Here is a 15267-nt window from a genome sequence, read left to right as displayed (position 1 = left end):
GTAGTTGGAAATGTTCTTCTGTCATTTTCGATTGTCCATATTGTAGGCCATGATTTACTATTCGTCAGATAATAAGGCAATAATAACAAGATGAATTTACTGATTACCTCTGTTTTTTTTTCCTTTTTGCGGATGATTACCTCTGTTCTTCTGCCTGTATCAGAAAGAATTTGTGTACAGTCTATTTTATTTAAGGGGAAAAATATTGACTACTGTTTACGATTTGATTGGTGAAACCAGAATAAGTGTTAGCAAACACAATCAGGCATACAAGTTACTGTTATTTGCATGAAATATGTTATGATTAAGTGGCCAAAAAAATCGTGAGAAAAAACATGGATATGTGGCATGCGTCCGAACGCAGCCACTGAAACTGAGATTCAGATGGCAGATGGCGGGGCAGAGCTAGCAAAGGAGCTCAATGGCAGCTGGAGCAGCAGCCGCGGCGCGTCTTCACGTGGCATTTTTAATTTGCAATCCCATCATTTCCCGATGCCATGTCAGCAAATCCAGTCCTAATCCTGGCGTAGGGGCGATTACAACCAGGATCAGAGAGGTTAGGGTATAGACTTCAGGGATTTGAACGCCGGGGTTTATTTGCGTCACGCTCTACATTATCAAGGTTTAAAATAGACTTCACTTGTGTCTAACATTTGGGAAGTAATACCCACTCATAAAACTACCGACACGTCGGGATTAGTCGTCTGCACCAAAGCGCGTGTGGCGACATTTCGAATCCCAACATGACCTACATTTATTTGCAAAAAAAAAAGACACACGACCTGCATTTAGAAAGGAAAGAAACGAAGAGACAAATCAAGATGTGAATAATACGGCGGTCCGTGTTACTTGTCGAAGCGCCAAATCGTTTTCGTGTAAAAGAATTCAGAGGGCGGGCAAACAGGCAGACACGCCATCAGGATGGCTTGGGCGCGCACAATCTTCTGTTTCTTTTTTGTTTGACAATTGGGCGCACACAATCTCCGGTCCTTTTCAGTTCGCATATAAGATTTGACTGAAGTCAAGCCTCGTAAAGTTTAACCAACTTTATAGAAAAAAATACCAACATTCACAATCTGAAATCAATATCAATAGATGTGTCATGACTTAAAGTTTCATATTGTATAACTTTAGCTGGCAGATTATGATATTTTTTCTTATAAATACGGTCAAACTTTGTGAAGTTTGACTTTAGAGAATTCTAATATGCAGAGCAAAAAGGACCGGAGGGAGTAAATCACAACCTGTGCATGGAACAACTGGTGCGCCTGGACTGGTCGCGTAGTACGCCGAGCGGCGCGCGGCGACATTTGGAGAAGGATGATGATGAGGATGTGTCGGTGAAACGCCGAGCATCGCGGGTCAAGCCGACGCTCCACCCGAGAGGACGGACCAGATCCACAACAATAGCCTGATGAAACCGCTTTTTGTTCACAAAAAAAGGTCTCTCGAGGCTGCCGGCACCATCATCCATCCCTTTGGGTTTTTTCTTTCTTTCTATTTTTTGATTGACATCACCCATCCACTTGGTTTAATCGACGATGGTCCACCAAGACCGGGCGCAGCGACGGCCCCCCTCTTCATTAACTCCGCCTGCACTTTGTGCGTCAAGGGCTCAAGGCAGGCGGCAGCCGCGCTCACTCCCAATTTCCTAATTCCTCCGCATTAACTAATTGAGCTAATTTCTTCTTCTTCCCCGTCGGTCGTTCACACCCTTTCGTCGAATAATCAAACTCTAAACCCGTTCCTGCTCCATTCCCTTCTCCTTTCTTCTTCCTTAAAAAAACCCGAGCTCGTTCGTGCTCCATTATCTCCCTCACTCTTACTATAAATTAGAGAGAGAGAGAGAGAGGGAGGGAGGGAAGCTGGGAGCGATTCCTGCTGACGCGCCAGCTGAGGTGTGAGGGGCTGTTCGTGCCGTGTGACTCTTCCGTTCCGTTGGGATCCCTCCTCCCTTTTCGCGTGGTCTCTCCCAGAGCTGCCTGTCTTGTGCGGCGCGGGGAAGCAAAATCTCACCTGGGCTCGTCTTCCTCCTCCGCCTCCTGCTCCTGCTCCTGCTCCAACCAGCCGGCCGGCTTTGGGTTCTTCGCCGCCTCGGAGCTCGAATCCGGCCCGCGGGTTCCTGATTTCGTGCCGAGGCTCTCGGCGGCAGATTCGCGCCGGCATTTCGCGGGAACGCTCTTCGCCCAACTCTCCTTTCCGCCATTTCTCGGCGCCGAATCCTGCCCCGGGGCTTCTCTCCCTTCTCCCTCCCCCTCAGCCTAGGGTTCTCCCGGTTTCCCGGAAGCATCCCTTTCGGCAGAGTCCTGGTGCTTTTCTTTTCTTGAAATTAGCAGAGTCTTAGGTGCTGGTATGTACTATTACGAGTTCTTTTCCTTTTTCTTTTCTTTTGCGGGAGTGTTTTGCTGGGTTTGCTGACTGCAGGAATTTGTAATTTTACCTACCAGGATGCGCGACGATTCATCCAACACACATGGCCAGCTGCTGCTGACATCCATGAGGAGACCTCGGCATGTTACTCTGCTGCTGTGCGCGAGCAGGAGGACCAGAACCCGGCCCACGCACTGAATCTTCTTCTGCTACAGACTTTCAGTCACAAAATGGTACCGTACCACCGCTCTGCTTCTGGATTTGGTATTACTACTATTTATTTGTTCATTATTAGTAACTGTATCTCACCATGGATTTGGTACTATTTATTTGTTCATTACTACTAACAGTATCTCACCATGGATTTGGTGCTACTTATTTGTTCAGTATTAGCAACAGCAGTATCTGACCATGGATGGATTTGGTAATAACTTGCAGCACCCATATCCGCTCAAAGGCTCCAAGGGGGCGTCGTTGCCGCCGCGGCCGACCCTCGTCTTCCTCATCGCGCTCTTTGGCCTCTATGTGTGCTACCTCTCCTTCAATCAGATAAGGATGGAGAGCAAGCATGTGGAGGAGAATGGTGCACAAGAACAAGATGAACATGTTTGCGCAAAGCCTTATGTTCCAAGTGAGGAGCTGCCCTACGTGCACTTCCCAAAGCCAAAGGGTTACAGCAGGTAATTTTCCTTTTATAGGATGGACAAACTCTTTATTGGCATCCCCCTGGCGAGTATGCAGATTTTCTGACACATGTTTCTTTCCATAGGGCGGAATGCTCGTGTAATCCTGTTCGGTTCTTTGTGATCGTGTCGATGCAAAGATCGGGAAGTGGATGGTTCGAGACACTGCTAAACAGCCACCCTAACATCAGCTCGAACGGCGAAATATTCAACAGAGTGGATAGAAGACAAAATATATCGTCCATCGTACAAACACTCGACAAACTGTATGACTTGGACTGGCTCACAAGTGCAGCAAAGAATGAGTGCACGGCTGCATTTGGATTCAAGTGGATGCTAAATCAGGTATTTAAACCTCATCTGTTTTCTCGGTCCATGTTTGGAGGTTCAGCATTTCTTCGGTAGTTTGGCTGCTTTGTTATCCGTGATTTCAGAAATTGTACACTTTGAAGCTGTGCCTTGCCATAGTTATTTATATTGCAATCTAGTCTATTTATTGTGGATAGAAATATGGAGAGCAAACTGGCCTTATGATCTGGTTTGCTTGCCAAAGGTTCAGATAATGTTGAAACTGCAGTTAAGAGTTTTGAAGTGTACCACACCATAACATGCCTGCATTTCTCAGATGTCAGTGCTATGTCAGGTCACGTTAATGATACCAAACTTTTCTAAAAGCCAGGTTGGTCAATCATGATTATTGATGTTGATGTTTGTATTGTTCAGTGTACCGTTAGCATTAACAACATTATGCCTAGTGATAACAAGTGAAAAAAATATTTCTATGTCATTAACTGCTATGGTTGTGTTTTCCAGGGTTTTATGGACCATCATGATGAAATACTTAGTTATTTGAACAAGAAGGGTGTCTCAGTGATATTTCTCTTCAGGAGAAATACATTGCGCAGGCTTATCTCTGTGTTGGCCAACAACTATGACAGAGATGCAAAGCAGCTGAATGGAACCCATAAATCTCACGTTCACTCGGAAGAAGAGGTATCGTCGATGCACAGAGAATTCCAGTAAATTTACTGCAGTGACTTTGCTCTGTTCCCTCACGTTTTTTCGCATAAATGCGAGGCACTTGTTTTCTTACCCTGGTTCTGAAACCATACAGCTAAACTACCTCTTTGCTGACATGGGGCTCTGAAATGCTAAAATCCTAAAACTAACTTTGAACTTCTGGTCAAACTTTAATCTTCTGCTTTTGCATTTAAGAAAGATTGTAACGCCATTGTCGATAATATCTGGAATGAGCAGAATAAAATGTTAAACCGGTGCACACTGATGCACTTCCTCTCTCTTTCGAACAACCATCATAACTGACTTTTCATTTGCAACCTGTTGGTCATACTAGCTGGTGCTTTCATCTGATAAGTCTATTTTGTTCTCTGCCAGGCCGAGATACTCGCAAAATTCAAACCAGAACTGGACGTGTCAACCCTGGTTTCAAACATCAGGGACGTCGAGAAGTACATGGGAGACTGCTTGGACAGCTTCAACACGACACGGCGCATGATCCTCTACTACGAGGACATAATCAGAAACAGAAATGTACTGGAGTAGAACTCATTTGGATGCCCTAACGAAGTATTGATAGAGTATGGTTTACCTTAATAGCACGTCTCTGCCTCTGTGTGTGCAGGTATTGTTCCAGGTGCAGGAATTCCTCGGTGTTCCGGTGAGGAAACTGGTGAGCAGGCAGGTGAAGATCCATACGCGCCCGCTTCCGGATCTTGTCAGGAACTGGGAGGATGTGAACAGCAGACTCAACAGGACAGAGTACGCGCGTTTCCTCGATGGCGCAGATTACGTGAAGTGATGCGTTCGGGATTCTGATGTAGGTTCAAGATCATTTGCAAGGGACTCTTCAGACCACAGAGTAGTGGAAGTCTGTAGACCTGTAGTCTCCAGAGGGTTGATTATGTTGTACAATGAGGTAGTTAAAGTGCATGAAGCTTAGAGATCGATATGGAAATAATAGGGCAAAATGTACAGGTTTTAGGCGTTCATTACTTTCAGACCACACAGAGTAGCTCAAAATTGTTGGCATCTGGTGATGGTGTATTCTTTGGTTTTCTTCAGCTACATTTCTTTCCCTTTTTTTATGCTTTCTATGGACAAATCTGTGAGCTACGAAGTAACTCACTATTTGAAATCAAATTTGGATAATACATTATTGAAAAGAGTTATTGAAAACAAATGTGTATATTTCTCAGTACAAAGGCTTTAGGATGTGTTTGGTTTTAAGCCAAAAAAAAGTTTGCCTTGCCAAATATTTAACTAGCCAAAATATTGGTTTAGTTTTGGTAATGTTACCCAGCGAACATCAGCTGGGAGAGCGGTGGTAAGCGAACGCTATTCAATGGCAGTTTGGTTGTGCACAATGAGTTATTGGCCAAAGTTTTGGTCATGAAACAAAATTTGGTAGGGTAAACTTTGGCCACCATCCAAACAAAGCTGCCAGTCCATTGTTCATCCTTGAAATCGACAAAATTTCACTGAAAATGATGGACACGTGTCCCAAGAGTTTACAGTTTGTACACAGAAAAACGCTGCGGATCCACACCGGATTAACTCCTGCAAAATCCTTGTACAAGAAGAGCAAACGCTAGCAAGAACATGTTACACGTAACAGCTACAACATCATTAGGCTCAAACGACAGGTAATGGCGTGCTTGGATCACAATCTTCGACCCTATTGACGCCTTCGCTTGATTCTCTCGAGAGCACCCAGCTGTTGCTCGTTGTTCTCTTGAGCACTAGAGCTTTCCTCCCTGCTCTCTGCGGCTCTCTTGCCGAGCTCGCCAAACACGGCTTCAGGGACAGCCCGCTCCGCGATCTGGACATCGTCCTCCTCGTCGCTCTCTTCGTCGGGCAGCTCGATGTCCTCGTTGTTAGCAGCAGCCTGTTGCGTGCTGCTCTCGGCCCGTGCCTCTACTCCGGCACTAACAAAGTTCATCATTCTGTTTGCAGGAGTCGTACTGGTGCTTGGAGCCGCTGCTGGCGCCGGGGATGGTCCAGAAGCTAGCTGCCTTTCTAAGGCGGCCATCTCATCCTGCGGGACACCGGCACGCGTCAGAGTGTCGACCGCCTCATCCATGTTTAGCCTCTGGTCCCTTTGCATCAGGTACTCCGGAAGGATGAAATGAGTCTGCACATGGCACAAGTACAGCGTCAGTTTACAACGCAAGGATGTTCATTGATGCCAAACTGTCTATAGAGTTGATCCAAGTGACATACCTGACTGCGGCTAGCGGCCACTGTACGCTTGATGCGAAGCATCTCCCTGAATGTATCTTCATTACCATGTTGGATCTCAAAGTCGTTCCATTTTTTCCAGAACTCTGGGTGAGAATTTGGATCAGCATAGTTGGAGGCGTGGATATAAATAGCCCGGGAACGGTCGATTTCTCCAAGATTTCTTTCAAGTTCCGCAAACTTCATGCACATCACCATAACATCTTTGTCTGGGAGACCAGATTCTATAGCTTGCTGCAAAGATGCCAAGAAAGCCAGGAATAAAGTTAGTACATGTATTACCACTAAAACATCTGTCAGCATTGTGGGAGCAGGCAGGCTAAATCTAGAGTGTGAAATGTAGAGAAAATAACAACTGAACTTTTTTATACACAAATTTGGCCATTAGAGGGAGCATAGAAGATTCATGTGTTATGAACTATTGCAACTAATCAGCAAGAAACAAGATTAAGAAGCTGGGTCACTATAAATCTATTCCATTTGCCATGCCAGAAATCCACAAAAAATGGATCTCGGAACAAGGACTTGAAAATGCCAATCCAGAAGCAACATTATAAAGCAAGAACGGAAAACCAGAGACAAACCAAGATAATACACTTACCTCGTATATTTGTCTGGTCCTTGGAACACCAAAAAGTTCAGCAGCACGTGCAATGTATATTTCATACATACTCATCTTTTCAGTGTTGGGAACAGCCCTTACAGCTTCATCATATACATTCATGGCACGTTTTGCGAGGCCGTAGTCTTCCTCCAGTTTAGCATATTGCAAATACAAGGCCTTCTTTTCGTGCGGCGGAGCCTGAGCCAAAGAAGCAAAATGTAAGTAACAAGACAATTTATGGAACATAATATTTTAGATGAGTATGTGATGCAAGAAAAGAACAGGTAAGAATGGTTTCTGTCTAAATAAGCAAGCAAGTGCACATATAATCGCATAACAAGAAGCGGCAACAGAAGGTTCTGAGAGAAAACAGGAAATCAACAAGTGCAAATATAGCAAAGTACAAGCAACAATGATATCACATCACAAGAATTATTATGACCTTGTTCTTAAGAAGCGAAGCAAAGACAGAATTTGTGATCAGATAAAAAAAAGGGCAGCCCGGTGCATGTAGCTCCCGCTTGCACACGATCCGGGGAAGGGTCCGACCACTTTGGGTCTTCTGTATGCAGCCTTTCCCTGCATTTCTGCAAGAGGCTGTTTCCAGGACTCAACCCGTGACCTGGTCACAAGGCAACAGCGTTACCGCTGCGCCAAGGCTCCCCTTCAGAATTTGTGATCAGATCACCAGTTTAGAAACGTAATTTGACACATGCAAGTTGGTAACAGTTCTAGTTACAAACAGTAGGAAAAATGTTTTAAATCATGATGATGCTTCATGTTTTCATATGAAACTGTGATATGTTTCGATTTTCATATGAAACTCTGATATGACGACATATGAATTAAAAATCACGCAACTTAGAATTAGACAGGCCCTAAAAAAATCTGCTGGGGGAATAGTTATTGGTATTTTTTATCCTACTAGGTGGTAACTGACGACAATTGACAGGGAAAAAGTTTTAAATCATGAAGCTTTGTGTTTTCATATGAAACTGTGATATGTTTTGATTTTGCATCCCTGAGGTCGCCAAACTGATTTGATCTTAAGTATGTGGAAACAACCATTCTTTTTTTTTTCAAATACATCAAAAAAAAAAAACAAGACCATTCAGGACACCTTTAGAGGCATATTTTTATAGAAGTCTCTAAGCATCATGCACCACTAGGCCTCGAGCACGAGTGGGCTACTCCTTGCGAGCCTAGCCAACAGGGTGATACCTTGTTCTAAAAATCGAGAATGGATGTTTTTAAAAGTTCTATGTGCATGAATATTTTAAAATATGAGATGGACAATATATATATATATGAACGTGTACATGGTAGTTGACACTACACAATAGTACTTCGCCTAATCATAAAACTGACATGGTAGAATTTGAGTCATTTACCAATGGAAATGCATGATCACCCCTAGGTAAGGAGATTTGTGGGCTATATATATAGGCTCAAATGGAAATTCTAACTTGTTTGGTGTGTGTTTGGCAGCATAAGTAGACCGATGACAAAATTCAAGGGACAAGATAATTTATTTACCTTTTCGACAGCTTCCGTGAACAGCTCTCTTGCCCGCTCTAACTTGCTTCGCTGGTACCGCTTTACAAACTTTGTGAGGTAGGTCACCCAAATATCCTTAACATGGGGATACTTGAATATTTTTACACCTCTTTCATACACTTTAAATGCATCTTCGAAATACTTGTTCTCCTGCAGAGGAAGAAAATAGTAAACAACCATTGCAGATCAATTGGACAAGTCTACTTGAAACTTCAAAAGTATGTACTTTGAGCAAAGATCCTACCTCAAGAAGAAATGCGTAATTAAGAATTATTTGAGGAGTGGCAATTCTTAAATCTAATATTCTCTCATAAACAGCACGGGTTGTTTCCAACGACCCAAGGCTCTCCTCCAGGTCAACATAGATACTCCATAATTTCAGAGATTTATGTAATTTCAGCTGGACCGGCTCGTCACCCTCCGCAGCAGCTGAAAATGTAAATCGTCAGCAAAAATGGTTTGCCAAATATACAAGAAATCAACACAACTGAGCAAAATAAATTATACCTCGCCTCTTCACCTCAACAGAGGGCTCTGCTGTGGCTAACCTCATCAGCTCAATTGCCTTGTCAAAATGTTGGTTGCGGAGCTCCATTTCGGCCCATTCACACCAAATAGTAGCCAAGTGGTCCACTGCTTTATAGTTCACTTGTGTGGCCTTTTTAAAGATATCTTCAGCACTATCTAAGCGGTTATGTTTCTCATACATCTTTGCAAATGCCACCCATAGAGTATGAGGTTTCCCAACTGCCTTCATTGGGTCCACAGTTTTCACAGCCTCGACATATGTCGCTACTTGCTTTGCGGGATCCTTGTCAAAAAGTTTAACTCTCCTGCACATATTATTGCACTGTTAGACAATTCAGTCAAGTTGGAGACCACCTAAAATGCATACTAGGCTGAGAAGTAAAAGAAAAACTAGACAGGGTAATTTCACATTCCATGGCTTCAACTAACTTTAAATAAGATTTGAGAGTCGCTACCACTAAGCAATTAGGAACTTGTCCTTGAGAATAAATGCAATGGATGGATTGATTTATATTCAATATTAGTGGCTTAATGTAAGTCAAGCAGAACCGATTGATAAATCAAGGTGCTATATCAAGTCTCACCTGTGCCACTCCTCCACATTATGTGGATTCTGTCTCAACAGGACACTGCTAAGGAGCTCTGGTCTGCGATCCAATAGCCGCTCAAACCTTGCCAGCCTCAAATCAGTGTCATCTTCATCATTCAACCAACACGCTGCAAGTTCCTTCTCTAGCTTCTCCACCTTATTCTTCTTGCCCCCTTTCTCACCCTCGTCGCTCCCCGCAGCCCCATCCTCTTCAGCTGCCTCCAGCTTTGCCGCAAGCATACTCTGCTCAAATTGTGTATAAGCCTCAAACACCACACTGAACTCCTGCACTGTCATCACTGAAGAAACCCCCTCCTCGAAGACGTCCCTTGCTTTCTCATAGAGGGTCCTCCTGACATAGTAATCAGCGAGCGAGGTCCACAACTTGCCAACCTCGTCGGTGAACTTGCGTATCCCGCCCCGCAGTATGGCATCCACCTTGAGCCCTGCGACCTCATCAGCATGCTTAGTGAGGATATCGCAGAGCTCGAGCCAGAGCTGGTGCCTGGTCTTCCCCTTGACAGAGCGGAAGCCATCGTCGTTGAGCACGGAGGCCAGGCGGTCGGCTGCCTCCTGCCAGCGTTCGGCCGAGACGAGGAACTCAATGAAGTCCTCGGCGTGGGAGGGGTCGAACTGGAGGTAGCGCCGGAAGACGCGGAAGGACGTCTCGACGGGGCAGGCCGGGAGCGAGGCGAGGCGCAGGTAGAGCGGCCAGATGCGGTCGTGCTGCGTGACGGGCAGCGCGCGGAGGGCGCGGTCGAAGTTGCGGCGGCCGCGGGTGAGCAGGCGCTGGTCGAGCAGCGAGGTGAGGTAGAGGACCCAGACGCGCGGCATCTTGTGCATGGTGGCGAGCGCCCGCTCGAAGGTGTTGTTGAGGGAGGCGTAGGCCGGGTGGGAGATTGGGTGCGGGCGCACGTGGTCGAGGCGCTCGCGGAGGTAGGCGTGCCAGAGCTTGTAGCTCCCCGGAAGCGCCTTGAGCGCGCGCTCGTAGATGACGGCGCGCTTGGCGAAGGGCGCGGCGGCGCGGGCGACGAGGTAGCGCCACCACCCCTTGAGCTTGAAGGGCTCCCGCAGGATCTCCTCCTCGTAGGGCAGGTCGTCCTCCGTCGGGTAGAGGTCCGGCGAGATCCCGGCGAACGGGAGCGCGGCCGCCTTCGCCGGCGGCGCCAGCGCCATCTCCGCCGGACCCGCGGCGGCCGACGGCATCGTCGCGGCGAGTCGGCTTCGGCACCCGATTCGCTAGGGTTTAGGATTTGGGGGCGAGACGATGCGGGCGGAGGAGAGAATTGCAGCGAGCGAGACGACGGCCGGGTGGAGAGGCTGCGTGTACGTACCAGGCCGGCGCGGGCTCTCGGTGCCTCTTTGTTTGTCGTTTCGGGCCCGTTGGACTCTGTGTGGGCGGGGGATGGACTCGTCTCCCGAGGCGGCGCCTACTGCAGCGGGTTGGGCCGAGCTGCACAGAACAACCGGCGTCGCCGAGTTTTTTTTTTTCACAAACACTACTTTTAGAATAATTCTTGCCCTGTCAAAATTATGAAACGGAGGGACTATAGTGTTTATAATAAGCATGTATAATGTGTCGTGGTGTTCTCGCGGGATGAGTAGGGTCACGGCAGATGCCAGGGGGTGGTTTTGAGGTGAGGGCAAGGCTGCAGTGGAGATCCGGGACGGGTATTGGGTAATAGTACGCGGCATAGTGGCCGGAAACGGGGAACGGTAGGCCGTCCCTCGATCCCGATTCATCGACCCGGAATCGGATTTGGGAACGAGGTCGGATTCGGTACAATTCGATGAAGATTCAGCGTCCCCGCAGCCTGCTCCTCGATTCAGGTTCAAGGATCCAACAACCAAAACGCGAGGCATAATTTACTCACGCCGGCGTTTCTTTTCTCAAGGACTCCTCGTTCTTCCTCCAGTCCATTAGTTGCAAGGGATTCATTAACAACAAGGAATTATGACCGTCAGGGAGTCGTCGTTCTTCAGGAACTGCGTTCGTCGACCCATGGTACCGTACCGGGTCCATCGTACCCAAACGGATTGGATCGCGTCCCCGCTATAAAAAAATCATTCGAGAGATGTATACCCTCGTTGTACCCTATTTTTTTCAGCCACCGACTCCCGTCCCTCGTTCCCGTTCCTTGTTCCCACCGTACCGGAAACATGGCAACTATGGTACACGGTGGTTTACCCAGATTCGGAGCCCTCATGTGAAGATAACACCCTTACTCTTGCATGTCTGATAATTTATGCAGTGTATGTAGCGGTAGAGAGTTGCTCCTGGAGCTGTATCAGATAAGGCAGAAGAGAGATATATGCTCATCTATTTGTGGAGTCCGTGAGTGTATGGCGTTGGAGCCTTTGTGGCTTGTGACCAAGTGAGCCCGTGAGTGGATGGATGTTGTGGAATGACTTCTTCTCCAGGGAAAGTATCCTGTATTCCAATGGAATGGGTGCTCCAGCTGCACCATACACACCAGAGCCGCTAGATACACAATATAGGCCAAGATGGAACCCAAACTCCCCACCCTTCGAATTTTGCAAAAAGATCACCATGTAAGTACAGAATACCTGTAACATTTCGATCACATGTCATCATGTGCTGCTCACAGTTTGGAATAGAAAGAGCACGACTGTACTATGGTTTGGCTCAGGTGTGCCTGGACCGTTGACATGTTTCAATGTACTAGAAGACGTCCTAATGTAGCATCCGTGGTACAGGTTTCGTTTCCAAGCATTTTCTGAAAATTGCACCATTGAGTATCAATCTTAACTAAATGTGTAATTTCTGTCCAGCATGTGTACTAACTTTGTCTCCAAACAAAATGAAAAGATCTGTTCCAGTATAGACATATACAAATGTTATATAAAGAAAGTTAATGTACAAAGCTTTGCATCAGCATGACACTTCATAAGGTTAGCTTTATGGATAATATTCAGCATTTTTTTCAGATACTCCTTTGTTGGCTTTCCAATCTAAATGATTCCAAACCTCAACTCCTATATGACCAGGAGCGTGTGTAACATCAAACAAAAATTGCCACTGGCTGCTAGGATAGCACTACCTTCAAAAAACTTAAACTGATATCCACACACACAAAAAGAACTTGAACTCCAGAATTGACACTTGGAGCAACGATTGTCATTAACTCCATCCTTCCCTGCTCGGTGCAGAAAAAGTGTTAGACATTACATTTAGCACAACAAAGAGTTAGGTTCTCATGAGAGCTGTAGCACATCAAGGTCTAAATAAAACAACAATCCCATGCTAAAGCAGCGAAGAATGAAAATGTGTATGGAATGCATTGGCATTTATGTGTACTAAGAAAAGAGTGTTTGTGAAAAATGGTCCTGAGTACAGCAACATAATTTAGGATGTCTTTTATGCCATGGAGGCATGGACACATAGCGTGATAGCACCAAAAAGGCAAATCTGTAGGAATGTAATGACATTTTGTCACCACTAGCCTGTAGGAACATATTGCAGGTGTTAATGAATCTCAATCTTTTGCCTTCAAGTAGAATCTCACTCTTGTGCCAACAACCACTTCACGCTCAGGGCTTGAACAGGTAGATAAAATTACTTGGTACTCGTCAACTAATATACACTGTCAGACCATATATAGCTGAAATTTTCTTATACACAATTGCTAGAATATATAGTATATGCAAAATATAGCAATTTCGTTGATTAATTTTGCGCCGCGCACTCCTATACAGAGAGATATAAACATATTCTACTCAAGATAGGATTGGCTACAACCTACAACTCACAAAATCAGCATAAAGGGAACAATGGATTAGATACAAAATACATAATAATGACACAAATCAGTAACATCCAAAAGCATACCTGAAGGCTGGGAGTTCTCTTCTCTGGCGACGGCAGATGGCGCAGCTGGCCGCTGTGTATGGCTGTGGAGGGGGTTGCGCAGACTTGGATAAGGGCTGGGCAGGGGTGGGGCTAGTTGTCCGCTGGAAGTGCTGCCGCAGCCCACGGCGAGGTCCGCCGATGCCCAAGCCTGTTCGTGTTCTTTCTGATCCAAACCGGGAATAAGCACAGCTAAGTGGCGTGGACACTACAGCTATTCTTAGCTTACGTGGGGCTTTTTTACAAAATTTGAAGGGTGGGGGGTTCGCGTTCCATCTTGTTCCTGTATTTTGTATCTAACGGCTCTGCTGTGGACGGTGCAGCCGGAGCACCCAATTCACTGGAGTACAGGATACTTTCCCTTCTTCTCCAAGGGAGTTGCCCCCTGGGTCACTTTACACTAGTGCCCAGGGACAAGTAGTAATATACATGACGGCGAGTATGACGAGTGAATAGTGTATACTTTATCAACAATAGTAGTTACGGCATGGCCGCGGTATGGCTGTCTTGTTCGTGTCAGGCCGATGTTGCAGTTGACCACGCGTAGCGGGTTGGCTGGAGCAGTCAGACAAAGAGCCGACTGGAGCAGCCGGGTGGCGAGCCGGCTGGAGCAGCCGGGCAACCGGACCAAGGGGCGCTGGCCGCCCCGATGTTTGGAAGCGTCGTTTGCCGTCTTGGGCCTACCCGGGGTCATCCTGCCAACATAATGCATTTAGAAGTAGTTACTCTGACCATTCCGAGTTCTTTTCTTATAATACATGTAACTTAATTCATACTCGTAACAATTACAGATACAATGCTTTAGAGCCAAGAATTAAGAGATTAGAAAGTAATTTCTACAGCTAAAAACTACAATAAAATCCAGTAGAGGTATCTTCTTCACGTAATCAAATATTGCTAGACGAAATATTTCTAAGACTTCATAGATTGATACTCGGTCATCAGGATGAACTTGATTATCGACAAAGATTTTCGAAAGCCCGTTGAGTCGTCCATCCAAAAGTAGATGGAAAGACATGACCGGACTTGGTCCGAGAATAATCCCAAGTGCAGGCTATTGAACCACAAGATCTTCACTACATCATTGAGGAAAGAGTTCAACTCCGCAAATAATCAAACCGGCAAAAGCAACACGACACAATTAACAAAACTGATCATATATGTATAAGAAAATCTATGAGGTCGAAAACTCCTCTGGCCTATGGCACCACCACGGTAGAGAGAGAAAACTCAGTCGCAAGAGCACCACTATAAAAAGATGTTGCCAAAGACAATGACAAAACTCAAGTCGACACCTCTGTTTCTCTCAAACACCTACTCCCTCGTCCTGAATTACTTGTCTTAGATTTGTGTTAGTGTTAGATACATCCATATCTAGAAGAAAAAATCTAAGACAAGATTTTTGGGACGGAGGTAATACTTAGCAAGCTTCCCAAGTCCTCCTATATTGCGAGGAACGCATCTAATAGCAAGGTTGCCCACGCCGGCGCCCCTAATAGCAATTTGCATATATATATATATATATATATATATATATATATATATATATATATATATATATATATATATATATAGGAAAGGGTCGCGCTATTCGTCATCCTCGGTGAGGATTAGTTATTCTTCACCCCCCCTCTATTTTATCATCAATGCATCGTAATTTTACGTTCCGTAAGTTTTGTCTTATTTCCGACGCAAAAAAGAACCATAAGAAAATATATAATTCCCGTAAAAAATATTTTATGTTATGTAAAATTACAAACGTAAAAACATAGTTTAAATACACATAAACTGCAAATTTTCTTGTCTTATG

General features: G+C 45.5%; 2 protein-coding genes and 1 long non-coding RNA gene across 4 annotated transcripts; 1 reads left to right on the top strand and 2 right to left on the bottom strand.

Annotated features, from left to right (window-relative positions):
• Positions 1-1643: 1643 nt before the first annotated feature.
• Positions 1644-5213, top strand: LOC119353579 (nodulation protein H-like). 2 transcript variants are annotated; one of them, XM_037620199.1, is made up of 7 exons: positions 1644-2350; positions 2448-2603; positions 2809-3050; positions 3140-3398; positions 3867-4046; positions 4449-4604; positions 4696-5213. In XM_037620199.1, exons 2-7 carry the CDS (start codon positions 2601-2603, stop codon positions 4870-4872), a joined length of 1017 nt encoding a protein of 338 aa, XP_037476096.1. In that variant the 5' UTR covers positions 1644-2350; positions 2448-2600; the 3' UTR covers positions 4873-5213. The 2 variants fall into 2 exon arrangements, with proteins under 2 accessions (XP_037476096.1, XP_037476095.1); XM_037620198.1 differs by lacking the exons at positions 1644-2350; positions 2448-2603 and having other exon boundaries at positions 2767-3050.
• Positions 5214-5499: 286 nt separating this feature from the next.
• On the bottom strand, positions 5500-10888 carry LOC119353577 (pre-mRNA-splicing factor SYF1-like). The gene is made up of 7 exons (XM_037620197.1): positions 9585-10888; positions 8980-9305; positions 8717-8901; positions 8452-8622; positions 6913-7113; positions 6294-6545; positions 5500-6204 (listed from the first exon to the last, which is right to left on the bottom strand). Exons 1-7 carry the CDS (start codon positions 10793-10795, stop codon positions 5749-5751), a joined length of 2802 nt encoding a protein of 933 aa, XP_037476094.1. The 5' UTR covers positions 10796-10888; the 3' UTR covers positions 5500-5748.
• Positions 10889-12347: 1459 nt separating this feature from the next.
• LOC119359085 lies at positions 12348-13620 on the bottom strand. The gene is made up of 2 exons (XR_005172374.1): positions 13440-13620; positions 12348-12747 (listed from the first exon to the last, which is right to left on the bottom strand). It is a non-coding gene; the product is annotated as an uncharacterized LOC119359085 (long non-coding RNA).
• Positions 13621-15267: the final 1647 nt, after the last annotated feature.

The sequence above is a fragment of the Triticum dicoccoides genome, chromosome 2A (genome assembly GCF_002162155.2).
Source record: "Triticum dicoccoides isolate Atlit2015 ecotype Zavitan chromosome 2A, WEW_v2.0, whole genome shotgun sequence".
Lineage (NCBI taxonomy): Eukaryota > Viridiplantae > Streptophyta > Magnoliopsida > Poales > Poaceae > Triticum > Triticum dicoccoides.
The sequence above is the reverse complement of the archived record's forward strand: the minus strand, read 5'-3'. Positions and strand labels throughout refer to the sequence as shown.

Excerpts from the sequence above, each read along its gene's own strand:
- LOC119353577 (XM_037620197.1), bottom strand. The coding sequence starts at position 10,795 with ATGCCGTCGGCCGCCGCGGGTCCGGCGGAGATGGCGCTGGCGCCGCCG. Across the intron at positions 9,306-9,584 it reads AATGTGGAGGAGTGGCACAG|GAGAGTTAAACTTTTTGACA; the intron begins GTGAGACTTGAT and ends TAATATGTGCAG. Across the intron at positions 7,114-8,451 it reads TCACGGAAGCTGTCGAAAAG|GCTCCGCCGCACGAAAAGAA; the intron begins GTAAATAAATTA and ends TCTTTGGCTCAG.
- LOC119353579 (XM_037620198.1), top strand. The coding sequence starts at position 2,782 with ATGGATGGATTTGGTAATAACTTGCAGCACCCATATCCGCTCAAAGGC. Across the intron at positions 3,399-3,866 it reads TCAAGTGGATGCTAAATCAG|GGTTTTATGGACCATCATGA; the intron begins GTATTTAAACCT and ends TGTGTTTTCCAG. Across the intron at positions 4,605-4,695 it reads ACATAATCAGAAACAGAAAT|GTATTGTTCCAGGTGCAGGA; the intron begins GTACTGGAGTAG and ends CTGTGTGTGCAG.